This window comes from Stegodyphus dumicola, chromosome 3, assembly GCF_044657685.1.
Source record: "Stegodyphus dumicola isolate Sdum_Otavi_A_Nest chromosome 3, ASM4465768v1".
Taxonomy (NCBI): domain Eukaryota; kingdom Metazoa; phylum Arthropoda; class Arachnida; order Araneae; family Eresidae; genus Stegodyphus; species Stegodyphus dumicola.
This window is the reverse complement of record NC_140770.1, coordinates 8847671-8870925: the sequence shown is the minus strand read 5'-3', so window position 1 is coordinate 8870925 and position 23255 is coordinate 8847671. Positions and strand designations below refer to the sequence as shown.

The window sequence follows — 23255 nt, the reverse complement described above, 5'->3', positions numbered from 1 at the left end:
ATGCTGAAATTGTTTTTGGCACATACCTTCTTTTCGTAAACAACTGCAAAAATTCGTAATTTTACTGCTTCCACCATCCGGTAGAGCGGAGAGCATGTTTATATTGAAGTTTCTATGAGATTTTCTTATATTTCTGTAAAATGTGCACTTTTTGCACATTTTGATTATGTTGTCGAGATTGAATTATGTTGTTCTTATGTTCCGGTTAAGATTTTTATGCTTTTAGTTAATCTGCATGCAGTAGTTGTAGAATTATTAACAATATAAAAATATAAAGCTCATTATCCACTAGGCCTAACGAGGCTGCTATTTGAAACTCTTAAGAGAATAGTAAATTAAGTCCGTTGGTGCACCAACTTCAGGGCCTTTTAGCCCAGTGGGACCGAAAGTTAATTTTAAATTTTGTGTGTGTAACTCTGTGTTAAATTGTAAATTGTAGAAGTATATTTATAGTCATTTTATGCAATGCATTGCTCAAATTAAACATTAAATATTAATTTATCTTGAATTTTCTTTCTTTTCTTCTGGGACAGCGTATGTAAGTAAAATTTAAAAATCAGCCGTATCGTATTTCAATGGAGATATCCAATTTGGCCGTTCCCGAATCTATTTGGACGATTCTTCTTTGCGTCACTTCTATACGCGCGTAATGAAGGACTCTTTTTTTTTTTTTTTTTTTTTTTTGCAAAACGGATTTCAAAGCGGATTGTAAAATGGAATAAAAATGGATTTTTCGTGTCATCTGCATGTACGAACGTATGAATCTGACATAGCTCAAAAACGATTAGCTGGAGAGCATTGAAATTTCGCGTACGGGACTGGTATAACATCTCGTTGTGCACCACCCTTTTTTTATTGAAATTAGCAGTACTAAAAGTATGAAAATGCACTTAATCCTCTTACCCGACTTTAAAGTCCTCACCCAGCCATTTTTTTCCGCTATCGTTGGTTGAAGTTATTTACTTCTAATCAAAGAAGTTTCTGAAATGAAGAAAATATTCATGTTTCAGCAATTTAATATTAAAAAAAACATTGGACCCATAATCGATAATAATTTGAAAAATTATCGATTTTTAATTCCTATAGTAAAAGATTAACTTATTTATAATAATTATACAATAATTATTATATATACAATAATTATTCACAGTTATTAAATAATTTATAATAATTATACTATTACAAATAATTGTGACATGTATTTTTTATTTTCGTGCCAAGATCTATATGTATTATTATTCATACAGGCTGGAAAAAATACTAAATTTATTTTAGAAAAAAAAAAAAAAAAAAAAAAAATGCTAATAAATGCTAAGATTAATATCGGCAAATATCACATTAATTTAACTAAGATCTAGACATAAATCGCACAAAAAAAGTTAACCTTGTTGTCCAATTTTTTCTACGCTACAAAAAATATACTTCTGCTAAAAAGTATACATCTATGATTTTCCTTGATCTTATTTTTTAAAATAAGCGACTGTATACGCACACACATATATATATATATATGTAATAATAAAATTCCATAATCAAGAATACACTTAAAAATCTAACTGTATGTTCTTTTCATTTTTAATGGCGACGTTCTCTTATTTGAAAGTACGTGGAATTAAATCCACAGCCCCGTAGTCAAGTTGTTTTCCCGCCTTTTCTACACGTACAGTTTTAGAATGTTCTGGAAATATTTAAAGCGAACTGGATTGGCTGACGAGACTGACGTCATTTCTTGGAAGCTCCGCCTTTCCAGAGGCTATAAAAAGACTCGCAAAAGGAATATCGGGGCTTTTTCTTAAATGTCACGATGCAGTAAACTTCATACAAAAAGTTATTAGTAATTCTTTTATTTACTCCGGATATCTGATTTTTGTAATTGCTATTTTCTCCTGAATAATAAATAATGGATCCTGTTTTTTAAACTTATCGTCTGATTATTTAAGCTACGACTACATTTATGATTCTTCAGCATTCTATTTATTCCGGACAAAAGCTGATTCATCACATATATATAAATTCAACATGCTTGTTTTAAAAAAAAATCGGAATGCAAGTTTAAATCATTACGAACCTTTACTGTTGAACAAAACATCTTCATTAAATACTGTAAAATACACCAAATACAAACCTAAAACACCAAATAAAGTAAAAAATACAATTTAAATTAGAATTTCCAATTGACATTAGAGTTAAGTCAAATTAGAGTTTCTAATTTTAATTGTAAAAATTGAAAGACAAGCAGCAATTCACCCAACATGCAGGAAGACCAATTTTTCGGTGCACAAAACTGAAAGTTTACGTTCCATCCCATCGGACAAAAGGTAAAGGTAAAGGTAAAAGTATGGGGGACACCAGCGATGTACCATAGGTCAACTGGTAATGCCTTCCCATACTAACTCTTTGAGAGAGAGAGAGAGAGAGAGAAAAAAAAGGGGGGGGGTGTAATTGCAAGTTTCATAAGAATTTGCATAAAGGACACTGAATTTGATGCGCCAACTGACTTAATTTCCCGTTTCACTAATAGTTTCTAAAGTAAATAAATGTCGGCCTCATTAGGCCTAGTGATACTTCAACTTTTAAATTGCTGATAATTCTGCAAGTACTGCATGCAGATTAACTAAAGAAGTAAAAACCTTAACCGGAACATAAGAACAATTTAATTCAACCACTTTTAAAGCAAAAAAAGGCACAATTTACACTAAAGTATAAGAATAAAAAAATTGAGCTCACTGAGACAGGTAACTGAATGGATATATATATTATAATCCATTCCTTCCGCCTTCTTAGCGAGCTTTCGTGGTGTAGTGGTCTGCACGCTCAGAGCGTAATTGAGAGGTCTGCGGTTCGATTCCCGGCAAAGGCGTTGCCTATTTTTCATCTTGCCTACTTCACAAAAATACCTAATGTCTCTACAGTGGCGCCCGAACTAAAAAGGTGTTGAATGAGGATTCTTCTTACTCAGGATTTGGCAATTGGGTCCCCTAAAAACCATAGTCGTTCTTTAAAAAGGGGAGTATATAAGGTATTTCTACCGCTTTCCTAGCGTGCCTTCGTGGTGTAGTGGTCTGCACGGTGGGTCGGTATTCTAGAGGTCCGCGGTTCGATTCCCGGCGAAGGCGTTGTTGATTTTTCATCTTTCCTGCTTCCAAAATACCTAATGTCTCTAATATATATACTGTTACGAATTTGGTATTTAAAAAGCTAATGTTAGTTCAATTATAAATTAAATGGTTTTATTTCTCGCGCAGTGCAGCGCGTGACGAATATTAAAAGAAAGCTAAGCCGGAAAAATTAAAAATACAAGAGCGCGTGCGTTAAATAAATAAATATCTCTTTTTGATTTCGAGAAAGTACTGGAAAATTCTAGCGCGTGATTTTAAAATCTTATAAAAGGAGGAAAACATCTCAGTTTGTAGTAGTTGCTTAGTTTGTTGTTTAGAAAACTACTGTTGTTGATTGTAGCGAATTCGCGGATTAGCGTTCCTTAGCTGTTTTGAATTACGTTCTATTGGACATTTGAGTAGTTAAAAGATAACTACTGTGAGATATTGTAATACTGCATGATAATTTGAGAAAATTTAAGCATTTTTGTTGTGATAATAATAAATTTTTGTTCATTTTTCATCGGACTTGTGCATTCATTTCATAACGAACCCGTACGCACGCAACATATATATACTTTTTGTGCGGCCGATTGCAACTAAAACGGGAGGTGCACAACTACATGTTATAGCAGCCCCATATACAAAATTTCAACGTTCCGCACGTTTTTGAGTTACGTGAGATGCATAAATATCTACGTACAGACGTAACGAAAAAAAAATCTCTTCTGAACCCATTTTAAATCTATTTGGAAAAAAAGAGTCTTTTTATTCTGTCCGTACGTGCAGATGTAACGCGAAAGAATACTTCAATTGGATTCGAGGGCGGCCAAAATCAGTATTTTCGTTAAAGTATGATGCCAGAAATTTTTCTCGATTACAATATTTCACACGAGGATGTAAAAAGGATACAGATTTTTGTATCTGGATCAAGAAAGGAAAATAACATCACCTTTTTACGCCCAAATATAAATGAAGTTATCAAAAAACTTCACTGTTAAATTTCACATTAAATGTAATTTTTAATTAGTCTTTAAATAAACTTTTTGTTTCCTTCGTAAAGCAATTTTACTTCATATTTCATGGAAAGCTATTATCGTAGATTATTATTTAGGTAGCGTATTATAGGCATATCAATCAGTTAACCAAATTAAATTCTTTTAAATATATTTTATTTTTAAGGGGGCTCATACACCTTAAACCCCTCATGATCTTCGAATATGTGATTGTTGCAAGAATTGGGATATTTTATTTGTTTTAAAAGCAATTACTTTCAACCTTTCGCAGCTGATTACATAATATAGCTGCTTTGGAAACTAGTAACCAGAAAGTTTGTGTTGCCACAAATATTTTTGTAATTTAGTCCGCTTTGTGACAAAATATTTCGCCATGTTTCCACCTTGCGCGCATGTTATTTTAAAAATGGCTAATGATACATACTTGAAATTGGATGGAATTCTTTATATGGGTACTATTTTAACTGAACCAAAAATATGATAAATATTTTAATATTGAAAAATTTTACGGACGAAAACATTACAAATTTTTTTTAATCAAATACATTTTATACACTTAACTCCAAATAAAATAAAAATTTAACGTGAAATTTTTAGAATTTTAGCTTCACAGTAATTTCTAAATGTTATAAAAGCTATATATTAAATATGGAATTAAATTATGCAACAGAATGTTTTAAACTGTGCGCGCAAGGTGGAAACATGACGAAAAATGTTGTCACAAAGCGTATTAAATTATAAAAATATTTTTGGCAACACAAACTTTCTGATGACTATTTCAGAAAGCAGCTATATTATGTAGTCAGCTGTAAAAAGTTGGAAGTAATTGCTTTTAAAATGAACAAGTTATCCCAATTCTTGTAACAGTCACCTATTGGAAGATCTTATGGGTTTTAAGGTGCATGAGTCCCCTTAATGCGCTGCCAAATTTTTAAATTATTAAAAATGAAAAGGTTTAGAATCACGAGGTTAGGGAAATAAACCGGGAGAAAACGGGTCTAAAAATAAGGCTGGGATATAAATAACACTGCGGAATATTACAGATGTTCGGTAATTTTCGAACGACCCCTCTCCTCTTCTGGCGTAGGCAGGAAGAGACAGAAGCAGACGAGGTCCGTTGTGCCTAAAATGGATCCTACGGACGCCGGAGAGAGCAAGGAATCTAACCACGAGGAACTAGACTTTCTCTCGGCTATTTCTTAGTGACTGACGCAATCTTATTATTCTGTTATTCTCTTTGGAACGTTTTCGAAACAAATCGATCGAAATTAACGAATGTTCGACAAGTAAGCGGATTATCTTGAGACGCTATTTGCACGGGACAGAAAAATCTTTAAAAGCGGGATTTTAGAAGGAAAAAAAAAAAAAAAAGAAAAGAACAGATGCTATAGTGATCGGTTCTGACTGCCAATTTCCTGGAAAAGATGCTGATAAACTTTCAACATTTCTGATGCGATCTTCAGAATAATTATTTCCAAAATTTATTCAAATTTTTTTTCGGGAGAAGTGTTACGAATTTTTTTGTTCTACAACATACTTCATCTAAAACTGTATTTTGTACGGTTTGGGGCAGTCAGTATCTTCTGATTTAACATCCCATATTGTGGGAACTATAAGAATTGATTCTTCAGAAAGGGTGAATCTGTGAAAAGTAATTCCGACAGATGAATTACCCCGCCCCGTGCAAAAATCAAGTGCTCATTTTTTTATGATAAATATTTTACGGATATGGAATATTATTTGTATATCAGTTAACGAATAGAACTAGAAGAAATCAATATTCATCCTAATTCATCACAATTGATACTGTTTTCTTAACTTAAGAAAGTTACGATTTGCTCAGAACTTCTTCAACTTCTTTGAAGAAAAAGAAGCTGGTCATTATGACGGGCAGAAAAGACCAGTTATCCGTTCTTTTGAGCGGTGGATTTCCTTGGGGGTTTCGACTGCAGGGTGGAGCTGGAACAGGATTACCCCTCGTCGTTTCTAAAGTAAGTTTGAATGTTATTTTGTTCCCCCCAACGAAAAACAAACATATTTGCAAGTAATTATTTTCTCATAAGTTTTTAATCACGTTATGCATTACTAATTTTGATTGAAAGATTGAGTCAGATTCTAATTAACCGGTAGCGGATAAGGCGTAATGCAAATTAACCGGTTTCCTCTTTATTTGTATTATTAATTAATGAAGAATCTGTATGTATGTATGTGATTTAGTAAGCATGTATGTTTCTCGCATTCTCGATACAACGACATCATCTTGAACCACCAAATTCTAAACACATGTGATATTTCATCCATTATGTGCAATTTAAAGCCCGAATTTTTTAATTTCAAATTAATTTTTTATAATTTAATTAATTTTTTGTATGAATTTAACGAATTTTCGATTTTTAATTTCAAATTAATTTTTTTAATTTATCTCATTTTTTGCACGAATTTAACGAATTTTCGATGAACAAACTCAACAATTTAAAAGCCAGCAATGGCAACAATGTTCGAAATAAAGCATTTTTACTTCCACGGAGCCAGACTGCTGCCATTCGGCAAAATGCAAGATATAAAGCTTTCGATTTTAGTCAACACACTAGACTGTTTGAAAGCAATGTGCTGCCACTGCCCGAAATGAAATTAATTTTATTTTCCACGCGCCAACATCTTGCCATTCAGTAAAGCTTTCAAATTTAATCTATCTGTTACAGATGAATTAATTAAGCGCTATAAAAGCAATAATAAATGCAGCTCTTAATTATATTTTTCCTGCTTTTAAACCTGATTAATTAAAATAAAAATGCAATGTGAAATATTGAATATTTTTATGAAATGGTACTAACTCAACTCGTTGAAATAATTACATATTTTTCCTTTTTTATGGTAATTATATTAGGCGTTCGCCGCGCAAACGAATAGCAGTCATATAAGTATGTGTGCGTATGTATGTGTGCACGTATATAAGTTTTTCGTATTCTTCGAAAAACTGCCTCAAATTTTTAAATTCAAGCAGTATTCCACCTGAACATGTGCACCTCGAAGTTCAGATTTTGAATTTAGGATTTATTTTTGACTTATTTCGTATTTTGTGCGAAATAAATGAATTCTTGATTAACAAACTCCACAATTAAAAAGCAATGTGTTTCCACTCGTCAAAGCATAAGGTATTTGTTTTTAAAATTTAAGCTATTTGAAAGAAATGTGCTGCCGCTTCTCGATATAAAATATTTTCATTTTTCTCTCGCCAGTTTGCTGGCATTCGGCAAAACCTAAAATATTTAATTTTTCTTTCTAATTTAATGTGTCTGTTATTGGTTAACAAATGATAAACGATTTAAACTAATAAATTTAGTTCCTTATATCTTTGTTATTATTAATTACCGGCACAACACATAAATGATGGCTCGCGAGACGCCAAAGGGGTAGATTGCTCCGAAGTTCGAATTCCTCCGAACGGGCTACCTGTATGGGTGTTTTCATAGATGTTCCCGATGTGGAACGTGTATACTATACAGTTTTCTTTCGAAAGTTCTCCACAAAAGCATCCCTTCCCTTCGGCAGATGCCCTGGAGTGCTTTGCCATAATTAAACAAACCAAACCAACACCTGAAATGCTGCACTCATTAAAATCCTTATGTATATTGTTTATTTCTTATAATAATTATTTTAGGCTTTTATTTTCTTTCTTATTTCCTTTCTATAATAACTATTTATATTTATGACAACTAATGTAATAATGCCTTATTCAAACTTTCTTATAATAACTGTTTATTATATATTATTTATAACAACTGTTTAATTAACTTTTTTATAGTAACGATTTATATTTTTTACAATGATTATTTTTTATTTTTTTAGTAATAACTATTTACTGCTTTTATAATTATTAGTTCAAAGGGGCTTTGTCACTGAAAGGACTATTGTTTTCGTTTCGCGATTTTGCGTTGGATCGCTATAAATGTCGGTTCACTTTTCAAACTGTTGCCACCAAGTGTTAGAGTCCTGCATTATATTTGAAGAAATTAAATAATGAAAAATCTGCATAAATGTATGTATATTTCTCGCATTGTGATAAAAAAAGGTACATAGAGCCATCGAATTTTGAATGACGTGATTCTCTTACGAATATGGGCACGTGGAAGCCCAAATTTAAAATTTGGAATTTGTTTTATGATCGATTTCATATTTTGTAACACTTTAACGAATTTTTGAGCAATAAACTCCAGGATTTCAAAGCGAGCCATGGCAACGTTATACAGAAAAAACATTTTTACCTCCAACGCGCGAGACTGTGTATCGGAAATTCCAAAGGATATGCTCAATTTAAAACTATTTTGCGATACTGCTGTTAAACTGAATTTTATGGTTTAAGCACGAAGAACGTGATATTTAATAAAAACGGTAACAGACGAAATGTTAAGAAAACGCCCCTTTGGACGTTATTTAAAATCTGAAACCTTTCAGATTTTTTTATTTTATAATCATGTTTCTACTTTTCTGTGCGAAGTCAAGGTTATATGAAGTTGTCATAACATTTATGCACATTTTTTACTGCATTTCATTCAAACGTATTTCCTCGACTTTATTAATTTCTCACTTGATCTCTCGAGGCAAGTCGAAAATGACATCAAAAATTGCAAATGTTGATATTGAATATTCTTCTCAATTCTTGCCGTGTGGTAGTTAAGCTTCTTGCATTTTTATTTTATCTTGACAAACATAAAATTTTCCCAAATATAAGTTTAGGAAAAGACAGAATGCATGAAAAGTTAGATTTCGTTATTTGTCCGAAATAAATGTTTTTAAATTTAACATAGCCGGCCAAACAAGTGTTTTAAATGATGAATATTTTTATCATTTAAAACACTTCTGTTATTTAACCCAGGTAAAGAGGGTTTATGCAATGAAGCAGATTTAGACGTAACGTTGTACAAATATTAATTGCACAGAATGTTGATTCATAATGAAGCGGATTAAATATTCATCTTTACTTCAGTAAACATGTTGCGGCCACAAATAACTTAGAGTGCCAGTTTACATTTTTCACAGCTTTGCCGTAAAAAGAGAAGTGGTAAGCAGCAATCTATCTAAGCCGAAGTGCAGAAAGCAATTAAATTGTGTTCTGGATGAAATTTTAATTCATAATGAGTTAGTTTCGGCTCTCAATGCATTTGATTGGGTAGTTAATGTTGTTGCAGAATTATTATTGGCTGTTTCGAGTTTTAGTTTCATTAGCTAGGGTATTGAATTGTAATCTTATGTGTCACTTGCTAAAGTTTTGTTCATAACTCATAAGTATTATGTTCACACAGATGTAACCATTTTTAATATCTATATTTTGTAACACTAATCAATGTGTCCTATGAGTGGATCTCGTGTGGCTCTAACATGAGTCAGCTTTAGATAAGGGTGGAAGTGGCGCTAAACCAATTAACATAATGGTAAAGGGGTGGTGCCCACGTCCTCCGTCACTAAACTAAACTCTTCTCCTTAACTTTCCGAAAACTCATTGTTAACAAATTTTAGGATTTACTAACTGTTGAAACTGAATACGCGAAAAAGTACAGAATCACGCGAAAAATTTACAGTTATAGCGCGGGTTCTTTACGGAATAGTAACAAAAGACGTCGTGGGCCCTCATAGCACTGTTTCGAAAGGGGTAAACAAGAGAGCTCTCGCACAGTCGTGACTCATCGAACTCGACTTGTTCTAAACAAAAATTTTCGCATAGTAAAGAGGACGAATACCGCACTACAACTGCACTATTAAAATTCCTTAAACATGCATGATTCTAAGTAAATAAACAAAAAGGCACATAAGGGGAGGAATACCTTCGTGGAGGACACTCCAGGAAAACTGTCTGGTATTGAAAAAAAAAAAAAAACACGAAAACCAACCATATAGTCAGCTCGTTAGCCTGGATTCGAGTTCAGGTCGAAATGTTGTTGCTGCGAATAGGATAGGATGTCCTAAGGATATACTGGGATGTGACATTAAGCACTCAGGAGGATGAGTTTAGGAGGAAACTGGGATATTACGGGATGTCCTGAGGATGTAGTATGTACGACTTTAAATCCTAATAACATCCCATACGCTGTCGATGGGACTTAGATAGGATGTTTTTAGGGTATAATGGGATGTGTTTAGGAGGTTAGTGGGATATCCCGGGATGTCCTGAGGATGTAGTAAGTAGGAGTTCATATCCTAATAACATCCCGCACGCTGTCGATGGGACTTAGTTAGGATGTCCTGAGGATATCCTGGGATGTGACATTAAGCACTTGGGAGGAAGTGTTTAGGAGGTTCGAGGGATATTCCGGTATGTCCTGAGGATGTGCGCATATCCCGCGAGCAACATCCTCGGGATATCCCAAGGATGTTTTTGTGCTATGTGGGAATACTCACTTGTCTGACCTATAGTCAGCTCAAGCCCACGAAATTCTTCGGGGCAATGAGCGCAAATTTGCGCCTGTCATTGGCAACAGCCTTGAGCACCATACAAGTGACAGTGCGATTTAGCACATTTCCGCCCCCTAATTTTGATGGAAAGCACCCCGGGGGCGAAGCTTTCTGACCCCTCTTTCCCTACTCCCAACCTCTCCAGAAGACTTTCGGCTCGCAGGATATTTAAAGTGCTCCGAAACAGCACGGACACTAAGTGATAAGTGACGGAGGACGTGGGCACTGTCCCTTTACCTTAATGGTTAATCAGTACAGCACCCGTCCGCCATTATCCAGAGCCGCCGATGGGGTTTGCACGGACACTAAGGATATTTATAAACGTATAGCCGAATTCGAATCCGGACCTTTGAGCACGGCAGTCAGAGACCGCTAACCACTATACCGGTTGTTCGGCGCGGGTCGAACTACCAGTGTTTAGCGAATTGAACGATGGTGGGATGCAGAAGATCAAACATGGATACAGATACAGGTAGAAGTGAGCGGAACATTAGAATTTTGCCATTGGTCGGCAGGTATAATCCCGCCCACAAGCCGTGCAGTTCCGCGTCTGTTTTGACGGAGAACACCCTAGGGGCCTGTCCAAGGGTTTCCCATCTCTCCTCTCCTACAACAATCTCTCGAGAGGACTTTTCGATTGCCGAGCAATTTAAGTGTTTCCCCACCGTACTCACACTAACGCTTTTGAAGATGCAGATATGATTAACTTTCATTCTTACTTTATAAGGTATTTCTTGTCCAAGGGTTTCCCATCTCTCCTCTCCTACAACAATCTCTCGAGAGGACTTTTCGATTGCCGAGCAATTTAAGTGTTTCCCCACCGTACTCACACTAACGCTTTTGAAGATGCAGATATGATTAACTTTCATTCTTACTTTATAAGGTATTTCTCCCACTTCCCTAGCGTCCTTCGTGGTGTAGTGGTTCTGCACACTGGAGGTCCATGGTTCGATTCCCGGCGAAAGCGTTGTTAATTTTTCATCTCTCTGGCTTCCAAAAAGACCTAATATCTCTACAAGTGGCGCCCGAACTAAAAGGGTTGTGGATGATGATTCTCCGCACCCAGGATTTGGCGACTAGGTCCCCTAAAACCCTAGTCGCCCTTTAAAAAGGGGAGTATATAAGGTACTTCTCCCACTTCCCTAGCGTCCTTCGTGGTGTAGTGGTTCTGCACACTGGGCCGATATTCCAGAGGTATGTGGTTCGATTCCCGGCGAAGGCGTTGTTAATTTTTCATCTCTCTGGCTTCCAAAAAATCCTAATGTCTCTACAACTTGTCAAACAATAAATTAGCTGAGTTACGAATATCTGCATTAAGAAAAATCGCTTTGTTTCGGAATGTAAACAGCTTTTTCTCACAGTTGGAAATGAATAGTGATGGGCAACTTCGGTACATTCTTGTACCCGCTACTAGAGTAACGGGTACAGACAAGTACCCGGTACAAAATACCCGTTACTCAAGTAACCGTTATTTTGAAAAGTACCGAAAACCGATTTCAAGTACCGAGTACCCAAGTAACGATTTCGAGTACCGAAGTAACGAAATACCGGAGTAACGGTTTGCTGTACCGGAGTACCCTAGTAACGATTTGGAGTACCAAAGTACCCTAGTAACGACTTGGAGTACCGAAGTGCCCTAGTAACGATTTGGAATACCGAAATACGCAGCTAACGATTTTGCGCACTGAAGGAGCTCTGCCACGTCACCACGTGTTTGATTTTATCTGTACGGAGTAAGATTTTGAATATCAGAAAACATGTCAAGTACGGAAGTGTCTGAGGAGCAGGCCATTCATGGACACAAGGAGCGCATATCTCCATTTCGCAAATACAACCAGATACTACTGTCCTCGTACCAAAACCGAAGTGAGCTGAACCCTCATCGATCCTCCAGTAACGAATACCGAAATACCGAGAAGAGACGCATATTTTCATTACAAAGTAACGAATACCGAAAAGTGCCCGTTTCGGTACAGAAGTAACGAATACCGAAAAGTTCCCGTTTCGGTACAGAAGCAACGAATACCGAAAAGTGCCCGTTTCGGTACAGAAGTAACGAATACCGAAAAGTACCCGTTTCGGTACAGAAGTAACGAATACCGAAAAGTACCCGTTTCGGTACAGAAGTAACGAATACCGAAAAGTACCCGTTTCGGTACAGAAGTAACGAATACCGAAAAGTACCGATTTCGGTACTGAAGTAACGGGTACTTGGATGTACCGATTTTCAGTACCCGTTACAAAATACCTGGTTCCATAGAAATGCCATCCAGTGCCAAGGGTCCAGCTGACGTGAGAAATGTGGAGGTACATAATTTTTAACAAACAAACAAGCATATGTATTTTTATTTATACGTCGAAGGAAAACTTAATAAATAAGAGAACGAGACGAATGAGGTCGCTGTTATTTTCTGGCAAGTCTTGCCCCACTCGATAATTTTCTGTGGAAGCTCAAAAAGTTTTCGTAACTTGTCTTCTTTTTAGTTTAAATTCAGTTAAGTTACTTGATGATTAATTAAACATTTTAGAATAATTTTTAAAGAAATATTTCATGAAAGAAATGTCAGTTTAATAATTTAATATTTATCTGACAAAAAATTAAATTACAAAGTATAATCAACGAATTCAACTCTTTTCGTATAAAGCAAGTATAAAATTAAAATTTAATTAAGAAATTTAAATTTCAAAAAAAATAATAATAAAAATAATTATTGCTGTGAACTATTTTACAATATCATTTAAATAAATATAAAATTTAAATTTAATTAAGAAATTTAAATTGCAAAAAAATAAAAATAAAAATAATTATTGCTGTGAACTATTTTACAATATCATTTAAATAAATATAAAATTAAAATTTAATTAAGAAATTTAAATTGCAAAAAAATAAAAATAAAAATAGTTATTGCTGTGAACTATTTTACAATATCATTTAAATAAATATAAAATTTAAATTTAATTAAGAAATTTAAATTGCAAAAAAATAAAAATAAAAATAATTATTGCTGTGAACTATTTTACAATATTATTTAAATAAATTTAAAATTTAAATTTAATTAAGAAATTTAAATTGAAAAAAAATAAAAATAAAAATAATTATTGCTGTGAACTATTTTACAATATCATTTAAATAAATATAAAAGTTAAATTTAATTAAGAAATTTAAATTGCAAAAAAATAAAAATAAAAATAATTATTGCTGTGAACTATTTTACAATATCATTTAAATAAATATAAAATTAAAATTTAATTAAGAAATTTAAATTGCAAAAAAATAAAAATAAAAATAGTTATTGCTGTGAACTATTTTACAATATCATTTAAATAAATATAAAATTTAAATTTAATTAAGAAATTTAAATTGCAAAAAAATAAAAATAAAAATAATTATTGCTGTGAACTATTTTACAATATTATTTAAATAAATTTAAAATTTAAATTTAATTAAGAAATTTAAATTGAAAAAAAATAAAAATAAAAATAATTATTGCTGTGAACTATTTTACAATATCATTTAAATAAATATAAAAGTTAAATTTAATTAAGAAATTTAAATTGCAAAAAAATAAAAATAAAAATAATTATTGCTGTGAACTATTTTACAACAGCATTTAAATTCTAAGAGGATATGTAAATTAATTGCACGTAACTAAAACCATGAAAAAATATTATTAAAAAAAAATTGCATAAGTGAATAATTGTTGAGCAGGCAGAAGAAAGACTTTTCAAGGGCAAGTTGCTCCCAAACCTAACTCTTCAATTACTCAATTCGCATTTCGTCATTCATATAGGTAAGGGTAAAAGTAAAATTCAAAATCAAAAGTAAAACCAAATGTTGTGAATTACCTAAAAAAGAAATTTTAACAGTGGAATTTTGATAAACTAGCAAGAAAATGACTAGAGTTAAAATTAATTAAAAGTCAATTAAGAGTAGAAAACCAAAGTAATTTAGAAACCCTTGCCTACTGGAAACTTCCCCAACACGAATTATGCATATAAACCTAATATAAACTATATACATAACTATCAAAATATAAAAATAAAAAATAATAATAAAAAGGCTAATAAATAGCAAGTTTTAATTTAACTTACCTATATCTACAGATTTGAATTTCTGAGTTGTACAAGCTTTTGCTAAACTAGTTGAGTTGAGTAGTTTATTACTGCTAACTGTTAAAATAGAAGGCTCTAATCCAATGTAAAGTTGAGTGTAAAGCTACTACCTGTGAGAGCTATTGTAAAAACCTATGCTGTAAATTTTAAAAATGTAAAATGCTTGTTTTGTCTGCAAAAATATTGCTAACTTTGAGTCATGTTATAAAGAGTAAAAAGTAAAAAATAAGAAGTGATACTAATTAAGGTACAATAACACGTCAAACAAATGTTAATTTAGAAGTCAAACAACAAGAATCAGCGTTATATTTTCAAATTTTCACAGGAGTAGTTTTGATGGTTTTACCGAACCATTAACCTTTTTTTCCCTCCGCTTTTCCAGCTGAGAATGATGGTTCTGTAAAACCATCGAAACTAGTCCTGTGAAAATTTGAAAATATAACGCTGATTTTTGTTGTTTGACTTCTAAATTAATATGAACTGCTACTGTTTGTGAAAATAGATGATGCAAACTACTAAAGATGTAAAAATATTTTTGAAAAAATGGTTTTGAACAAATTTAGTAAAAATAAAAATAATTTTTTTTAGTAAAAATAAAAATAAATTTTTTTAGTAAGAATAACAATTCTAATATTTAAATTGAATTAATTTAATCTGAATTAGAAAATTATTGTAAGAAATTTTTTGTACTAGACTGCATTATTTAAAACTGAAGTTACAGGTTCAATCAAAACTTTAACTAAATACTAGCCAAAGGTAAGGAAATTAGAAAAATTAAATAAAAATCTTCACTCAATTCGGGCTATAAGTGAGACTTTCGAAAAGATTGGCCCTTCATTAGTAAAAGGAAAGAATACAATATTGATAAAACATACATTTTTACAAAATTATATTTACAAGTAATCCTTAACTCTTCAAAATCTTCCATTATCCTCCAGTTAAGGTTTAAAGTAATATTATCATACCATAAAGAGTTAAAAAATTAAAAAGAAAAGTTAATGTCTGCTTTTTTAATATAGAATTTAATTAAATGTTTGGAACCTGATTTTGAACTTAAACATTAATTAGTTTTATTATTTCTTCCTTTAAATCTTCTATTTCAGTACATATATTTTTAATTCTAAATATTTGGCTATGAAAAGTGTTACCTATTACTTTTTTAGAGATATTCGATTAATTAATTTAGATATCAAACAACAAAAATCAGCGTTATATTTTCAAATTTTCACAGGACTAGTTCCCATGGTTTTACCGAACCATCATCCTCAGCTGCAAAAGCGCAAATGAACGAGATAAGATATAATGGTTAGATAAGAAAGCCTGGACAGGAGATAAGCCACTGGCGCCATCTGTTGATGGAAACAGAACTAAAACATAATTTCTTTAAAGGCTGAAGGCAAAGATGTATTGGAATTAGGGTCGTTAACTGGAACAGAAATATTTTTTTTTTGAATGTGAAATGCCTCTACAAAATCCAGTTCACCAATGGAAGATGTTTTTTGAATAATTTTGGCAGCAGAAAAATTGAAAGTGTGATTTTCGGACCAACAATGTTGGGCAACACAAAACTTCTGTGTTTCCTTTTTTCTAACGTAAGTCTCATGTTCCTTAACGCGAAATTTTAAGGCTGTCTTAGTTTGGCCAATGTAAATTAAGCCACACTGGCAAGGAATCCTGTAAATACCCCAGGAATTCATATCCGGAATAGGGTCCTTGAGTATGGGAATTTTATTGATGGGAGAATAAACGACTCGAAAGTTAAATTTCTGCAAAATACGTGCAACTTTTACCTAATTGATGGAAAGAAGGGAATGACAACAGAAATTTTATAATCTCCTAAAATAAGAGTGTGTCTTTTGGTGTGTTGAGATGAGAATTTTTTAACTGCTTGATTAATAATGTTAGGTGCTTTTCGGCGTCTTAATTGTATCTTACTCTTTTACGATTAATTAGTTTAATAGTTTCAAACTGGAATGTCCTCCTTTTGTCATATAATTTAATTTTGCTGTGTTTAATTATGAGCAGGTCTAGGTATTCAATATTATCTTGACTCGTATTAATTCTATTAAGTGTTAAACTAAAACATTCCGCCTAGCTTTTAGCTCTAGGTTCTGAAAATTTTAATGAAATTTTAAAAATATTCGCCGTCATTCTCCCCGTCCTCTACTGTACATAGTTTCTCCCTCCGAGATTCGTAAGTTCTATTCCCTTGATTACTTTATTAGTGATTACTTTTTACTAGGTGTATTCAATGTGTATTAAATCCTTTATTAACATGTCACCCATTTTATTTTCCCTCCTATTTATAATTTGAAACTTATTTCGTGAGAGTTCTTCGTACTAGGCAGCTGTCATCACAACTTTGAAACTTTCCAAACTTGGGCTTTTACCTTACCACTATTGCTGACGTTCCAGCTCATTGTAGGCTTACTTACTGTTGATGTGTTCGATCTTTGGGAACCCGAGAGTTTTGTTCACACCCTTCTCCTACATTTTCCGATATCCCTCTCTTGGGAACCGAGATAAAGACTCATTCATGTGAGCTGCTTCTAGAGCTTTACAAGGTAACTGAGCCAGATAAGTCGTGTTGTGCGCGATTTTCATGGCTTTACGTCATCGATTCGATTCGATTTAGGATCGATTATTCGTAGTTAGAAGAAATTTCTTCTGACGTGTGATTTCTCACGAATTTTCAAAACCATTAATAAAGAAAATAATCATATTCTGTTAGCTTTCAAGGTTAAGAGTGGAAGCTAAAATGAATTTACAGTTCATCATCAATATGATTTCTAAAGTTAAATGAGTATATTAAATTTGCAATTTAATGTTTTGAATTAAACTAAATTACTGCAATGAATTTATTCAACTAATCATAAGAATACGAATAAATAATTTAAGTTTTTGATTGTTACCTCCATCATTATTTTTATTAATTATATCATCAATAGCTGAAATGGGGGTGGGGACTGGTTGAACTGTTTATCCTCCTTTAGCATCATTAATAGGACATGCAGGTTAGATTAATAGATTTTGCTATTTTTTCTTTACATTTAGCTGGTGCTTCTTCTATTATAGGTGCAATTAATTTTATTTCTACTATTATTAATATACGTTCTTATGGAATAACTATAGAAAAAGTTCCTTTATTTGTGTGATCAAAAGCTTCAGAAATTGCAATTAAATCTTAATATAATTTTTTTTTAAATTCTATTTATTATTCACTACTGTAGACGTGACAATGCTAGTCACTTTTTAGCATTCAATTAATTTTTGCACGATTTTGTGAGATGATCCATTTTTTTCTTATCCCATCGCATATAACGAATCACCGGGTATAACGAATCAAACGTCAGGTCTTTTGAAGTTCGTTATAGCGGGAATTGGAATGTATTAAATGATTCTGGAAAAATATTACTAATTTCTGCATTATGTTACAGCTGTAAATGAATTACTAGTTGGTGTGTTGATGTCGGTGTATTTAATTATGGCAAAGCACACTAGGGCTATCTGCCTAAAGGGAGGGATGCCTTCGTGGAGGACTTTCTAAGGAAAACTGGCTCGTATACACGTTACACATGGGGAAAACCACGAAAACACCCATGCAGCCAGCCCGTTCGCGGGATCCGAACCTCCGACCGAACTACCAGTGTTCAGCGACTTTACCGCTCGGCCGTTGGTGGGCCCAATGAATTATGAAATGTTAAAAGATAACCTTCCTAAACGATGAATAATTGAGCCTCGCTGTAACGAACGCTGCTTATAACATACAGAGTTCCTCACTTCTATTCTATTAAACTACGTGTCGAGGATCCTAATGAACTGCTTAGTGAATAATCGCTTAAGTCAAAGAACAGAAGCGTAAACCCGAAGGTTAATTACCCTTTATTTACTCCAAATAAAGATTTAACAGTCGGCCCCTTTCTCAGGGCGTACAGAAAAGCCTCCACTTGGGCTTGAACTAAAAATAATAAGAAATAAGACTTAACTGATGACTAACTAAACAGATTTAGCCGAAGCTAACACAAATTCTAACTAATTGGCCCTTTAAATATCAAACAAGCTGGCGAAGCTATTAAGGGCCTGAAATACGGCCGAGTGTAGTAATAGCTTAGAGAACGTAGCGAAAAGGAAAACGCGCGCTAGTCAGAAACTCTGAGCCTCTCTATCGAAGTCACTGGATTCTTAATGCTGGACTTTGTTTGTAATTATTATTCAGAGTGATATTTAAACTAAACCTCACAACATTTTAAGGGGTATCAGAAATCCCTATACCGACAACGTTAAATTGGCCATTTTCGATGTACCTTTTCTCAAAATCTGCTGTAGATACAAGCTTGAAATTTTTTCTGCAATTAAAGTATACCTAACTGATTAGACTGAAATGAGCTTTTGAAGCATTTTGAATTTTAGAATAAATTACGGAATATTTTGTTAGGCATAGTAAAATTTAGCACTTTTCTCACACACAAAAAAAATTAAAGAATTTTTTTTTCTAAGTTTATTACAAAAAGCTCATTTCACTAAATATTAGGGAACCTAATAAATAAGCCATAAAAAGTTCAGATACCTGTGAGCAGTAGTTCCTCAGAAAAGGTACATCGAGTATAAAAAAATTTCGTTCGGAGAAAAACGCGTTTTTATGTAAAAATCCTCATTGATCAAAGCAGTAGATGACAAATTAAAACATTTTTGACATTTTAAATTTTCATAGAGGTTAAAGAATGGTATTTTTAGAAAGATAAAAGTGAAAAGAATTTGAAAATGCAAAAATCCGAAATAACAATTTTTTAAAGATTTTGAGGTTCCAACACCCCTTAAAGCATTTTTTACTTTATAGAACATTTTATTTTTTACATTTTATAGAATGCTGAAAACTGATCAGCAATGTACGAAACGATTAACATTTCGTACATTTTCTGGGCGTTCTCTAGAATGCCAAATGACGAGCAGGCAAAGTGCGAAAGACATCTCCGATTCGTTTCGAATATCCATACATTTCATACATTCTATCAGATGCCTAGGCACTGTAGAGAATGGCGGCGTTTCATATATTAGCCATAACATTATCAAAACGTTAAGCCCATTAAAAATCTGGTTAATTTTGTTAATTAACGAATTAAATTGATAATTAAATTATACTGGCAACTACTACTTACTATCACACGCATTTAATTACATTTGTAAAGGGTTTTTATTTTTTTTAATCCCAAAGGGGGTTAGCCAAGAAGAGCTATTGATTTCAAAACGGCATTTTGCATCGATTCACTTTTTTAACTGTTGCCACCAAATATTATCGCCATTATAATATTTAAAGAAAGTACATAATGAAATATCTGCATGAACGCATGATTGTTTCTCGCATTATGATAATACAACGGTACCTAGAGCCATCCAGTTTTGAATGACGTAGTCCTCCACCGAACATGGGCACTCGGAAACCCGAATTTTGAATTTCGAATTTGTTTTATTACCCATTTAAAATTATGTAAACCTTTAACAAATTTTTGATTAACAAACTCGACGATTTTGAAGCTAGCAATGGCAACACTGTACCCCCCCCCAAAAAAAAAAAAAAAAAAAAAAACTGATGTGTACAACACATGACTTTCTTGTACGGAATATTAAATTATACGCATTTTTCTTGCATTTCATTTAAACTTATTGGATTGAATTAAATCTACTTCGCCGACAGCGCATAAACCACAATAGAATAAATGTATTTTTAAAAATTCACTCTAGTATTTGTTTACCGTAGCGACACTCTGGCGCTAGATTCACTTAACAGTATTATATTTCGTTCATATTATAACTCATAATGCATAATATTTATATAATTTAAGAATAGCATTATCTAATCGTTGCCACATGTTCTATTCAAATACTATAATAAAGCTAGAACTATGTATAAAAGAAATTAAGCAAACAAAACCAAAAAGGAACAGTTTTTCGCAGACGATTGAGTATTTCTCATTCCATTAATTCAGTTCTCATTTCGCGAGAAGGTAAAAATACATAAAAACTCAAAATATCTACATGAAAAATTACTAAGTAAATTTTAATATAGATATCTATAAATTTTAATATAGATATCTATAAATTTTAATATAGATATTCCAGAAAGGATTAAGCATGATTTAATTGGCAATAATAAATGAAAGCGTTATCTTTGTTGTTGCGAAGCTAGATTGGCAACAAATCCAGTAGTCTGCTGTTTCAAATGTAAACAATCAATGGCGTCCGTCAAAAGAAAAGGCTTAGCGGCACTTAAACAACTTTAAAATTGTTGATAATTCTAAAAATATTGCACACAGATTTACTACAGGCATAAAAACCTTAACCGGAAGATTAAAAAAAAAAAAAAAAAAAAAAAAAAAAACATAATTCAATCATTTTTAAAGCAAAAAATGTACAATTTACAAACATATAAGAATAAAGAAACTGAGATCACTGAGCCGGGTAACAGAGTGGATATATATATAAATATATTTATATATGTTTGGTGCGGCCGATTGCAACCAAAATACGAGGTGCACATCTACATGTTATAGCAGTCCTATATACAAAATTTCAACGTTCTGAGGCTAGTCGTTTTTGAGTTATGCGAGATACGTACGTACGTACATACGTTCGTACAGACGCCACGAAAAATTCTCTTCAGAATTAATTTTAAAGCAGTTTTATAATTTTTTTAGAGGAAAAGAGTGTTTTGTTCTGTTCTTACGTACAGATATCACGCAAAAACATCGTCAAATTGCATTCGATAGCGGTCAAAATGGATAATTTCGTTGAAATATGCTGCCTGAAACTTTTAGTGATTACAATACTTCCTTTTTACTTCGTACAAGGAAGTAAAAAAACCTTTATCTCTAGCGCGGGAGACTGTGTGCCGGAAATTACAAAGATAGGCTCTTTTTTAAATTATTTTGTAATATAAAATCTGAAAGCTTTCAGATTTTTTTTCCTTTAAACTGCTAATTTGAAAGTAATCCCTTTTCTTCCTTGAAAAGATTTTTTTTTTCCTCTCTCTTTTTTATTTTTCCCTCTTTAAGATTTTGGCGACCAAGCGAGCGATTGTTTGGCAACTTTTTTGTCGATTCAGCGGGTCGTGGGTGGCAGACGATTTTAGACGCTCATCAGCTGCCTGTCGTAACGAGTCTAGAAATTCAATCCAATCTGCATAGTTGAGTTCCAATAATGAAAATTTTGAAACAAGTTTCATTTGACGCATGGCAACTTCTTGGCCGCTTTTTCATCGTCGTATTCTCTATCCAGTAAAGTGTTGTTCAATATCGACATCAAATTTCTCTTGTTAAAGTTGCTTAATATAGAATTAGAAATGTACTTATCATTTTTTGTCTAGTGCAAATTTTAATATGTACAGTATTTTTATGCGTATTTCCCTCCCTACAGTGGTGGCCAAAATTGTGGACACTTTCGAAATTTTTATGTTTATGAACTTTGTATGCTTATAAAAAATGTTACATTTCGCAAAATGCAAACGTGTATATATCTTTTTAAAGAGAATTCATTACTGAATTCAATACAAAACACAAAATTCAATTATTTGCAATACAAAAAAAAAAGTTATATGAACTTTAATATAAATGAAAAAACACAGTTATCAAGTGGTTTGTAATGTCTAGCTAACCTGGCCAATCACTGTTCTTGTTCTGAGAACCAATCAAATGTTAGCAACTGCCAGTAGAAGTTGACATCATGTTTACACTTGAAACAAATCATTATTTTACTTTGTTGTGTAGAAGAAGGACCTGTTTCTTATACACTGCAATTACAAGTAGGATTTTTTGCAAAAATTTTTAATATTTAGTCAAGAAGCAATGACATCAAATAAAAGAGTAGATTGGACACCTAGAAAGAGATGTAATATTATTGTGTTACGAAAAAGTGATCTTTCCTGTGCTGAAATTGCAAGACAGGTGGGTGGTTCAGTGACTGGAGTCCGAAAGTTTTGTTTACGATATCAGGCGACAAATTCAATAAAAAAAACGAAGAAGGAAAAGGCCGAAAAAGGTGCACCACATCTATTGATGACATAAGAATAAAAAGACTACAGGGGTTGGACAAAAATATGGAAACACCTTTAAAAAAAACATGTTTCTTTGCTTAATATGGTGTAGGAAACCCGTTGGCATCCAAAACAGCTTGTAGTCTTCTCGGAATGGATAAATACAGTTCCTGTATGTTTGCCAAGGGAATATTATACCATTCTTCCTGCAAAACGGTGGCAAGTTCAGATAACGATGTTGGCGGTGGAGAACGAGAACGCACTTTCCGTTCCAATGTAGACCACAAAGGTTCGATAATATTCAGGTCTGGTGACTGTGGTGGCCAGGGAAGATGGGACAACTCATCCTCGTGCTCAGAAAACCAGTCCTGGACAATGGGAGCTGTGTGAACAGGGGCTTTGTCGTCTTGGAAGACACCATCACCATCGGGGAACAAAGTTTGTACCATGGGATGAACTTGATCGGCCAAAATGTTCACATAAGTCTTGGCAGTCATGTGCCCTGACACAGTTATCATGGGGCTAGCAGAGAACCAGGATATGGCTGCCCAA

The 23255-nt window shown here is 33.0% G+C and overlaps 1 protein-coding gene across 6 annotated transcripts in view; it reads left to right on the top strand.

The window, feature by feature from the left end:
• LOC118203169 (uncharacterized) overlaps positions 1–23255 on the top strand; it is a 201261-nt gene that overhangs the window by 8743 nt on the left and 169263 nt on the right. For 2 of the 6 annotated variants that reach the window (XM_085812544.1, XM_085812543.1), the window contains exon 1: positions 5233–6105. The exons of 1 other annotated variant lie outside the window; for it this stretch is intronic. In XM_085812544.1, coding sequence (XP_085668670.1) covers positions 5998–6105 — 108 coding nt within the window. In that variant the 5' untranslated portion in view covers positions 5233–5997. Of the gene's footprint in view, positions 1–5232; positions 6106–23255 lie in introns of those variants that run through there. 3 more of the 6 variants (XM_085812547.1, XM_085812546.1, XM_085812549.1) reach the window with 2 other exon arrangements.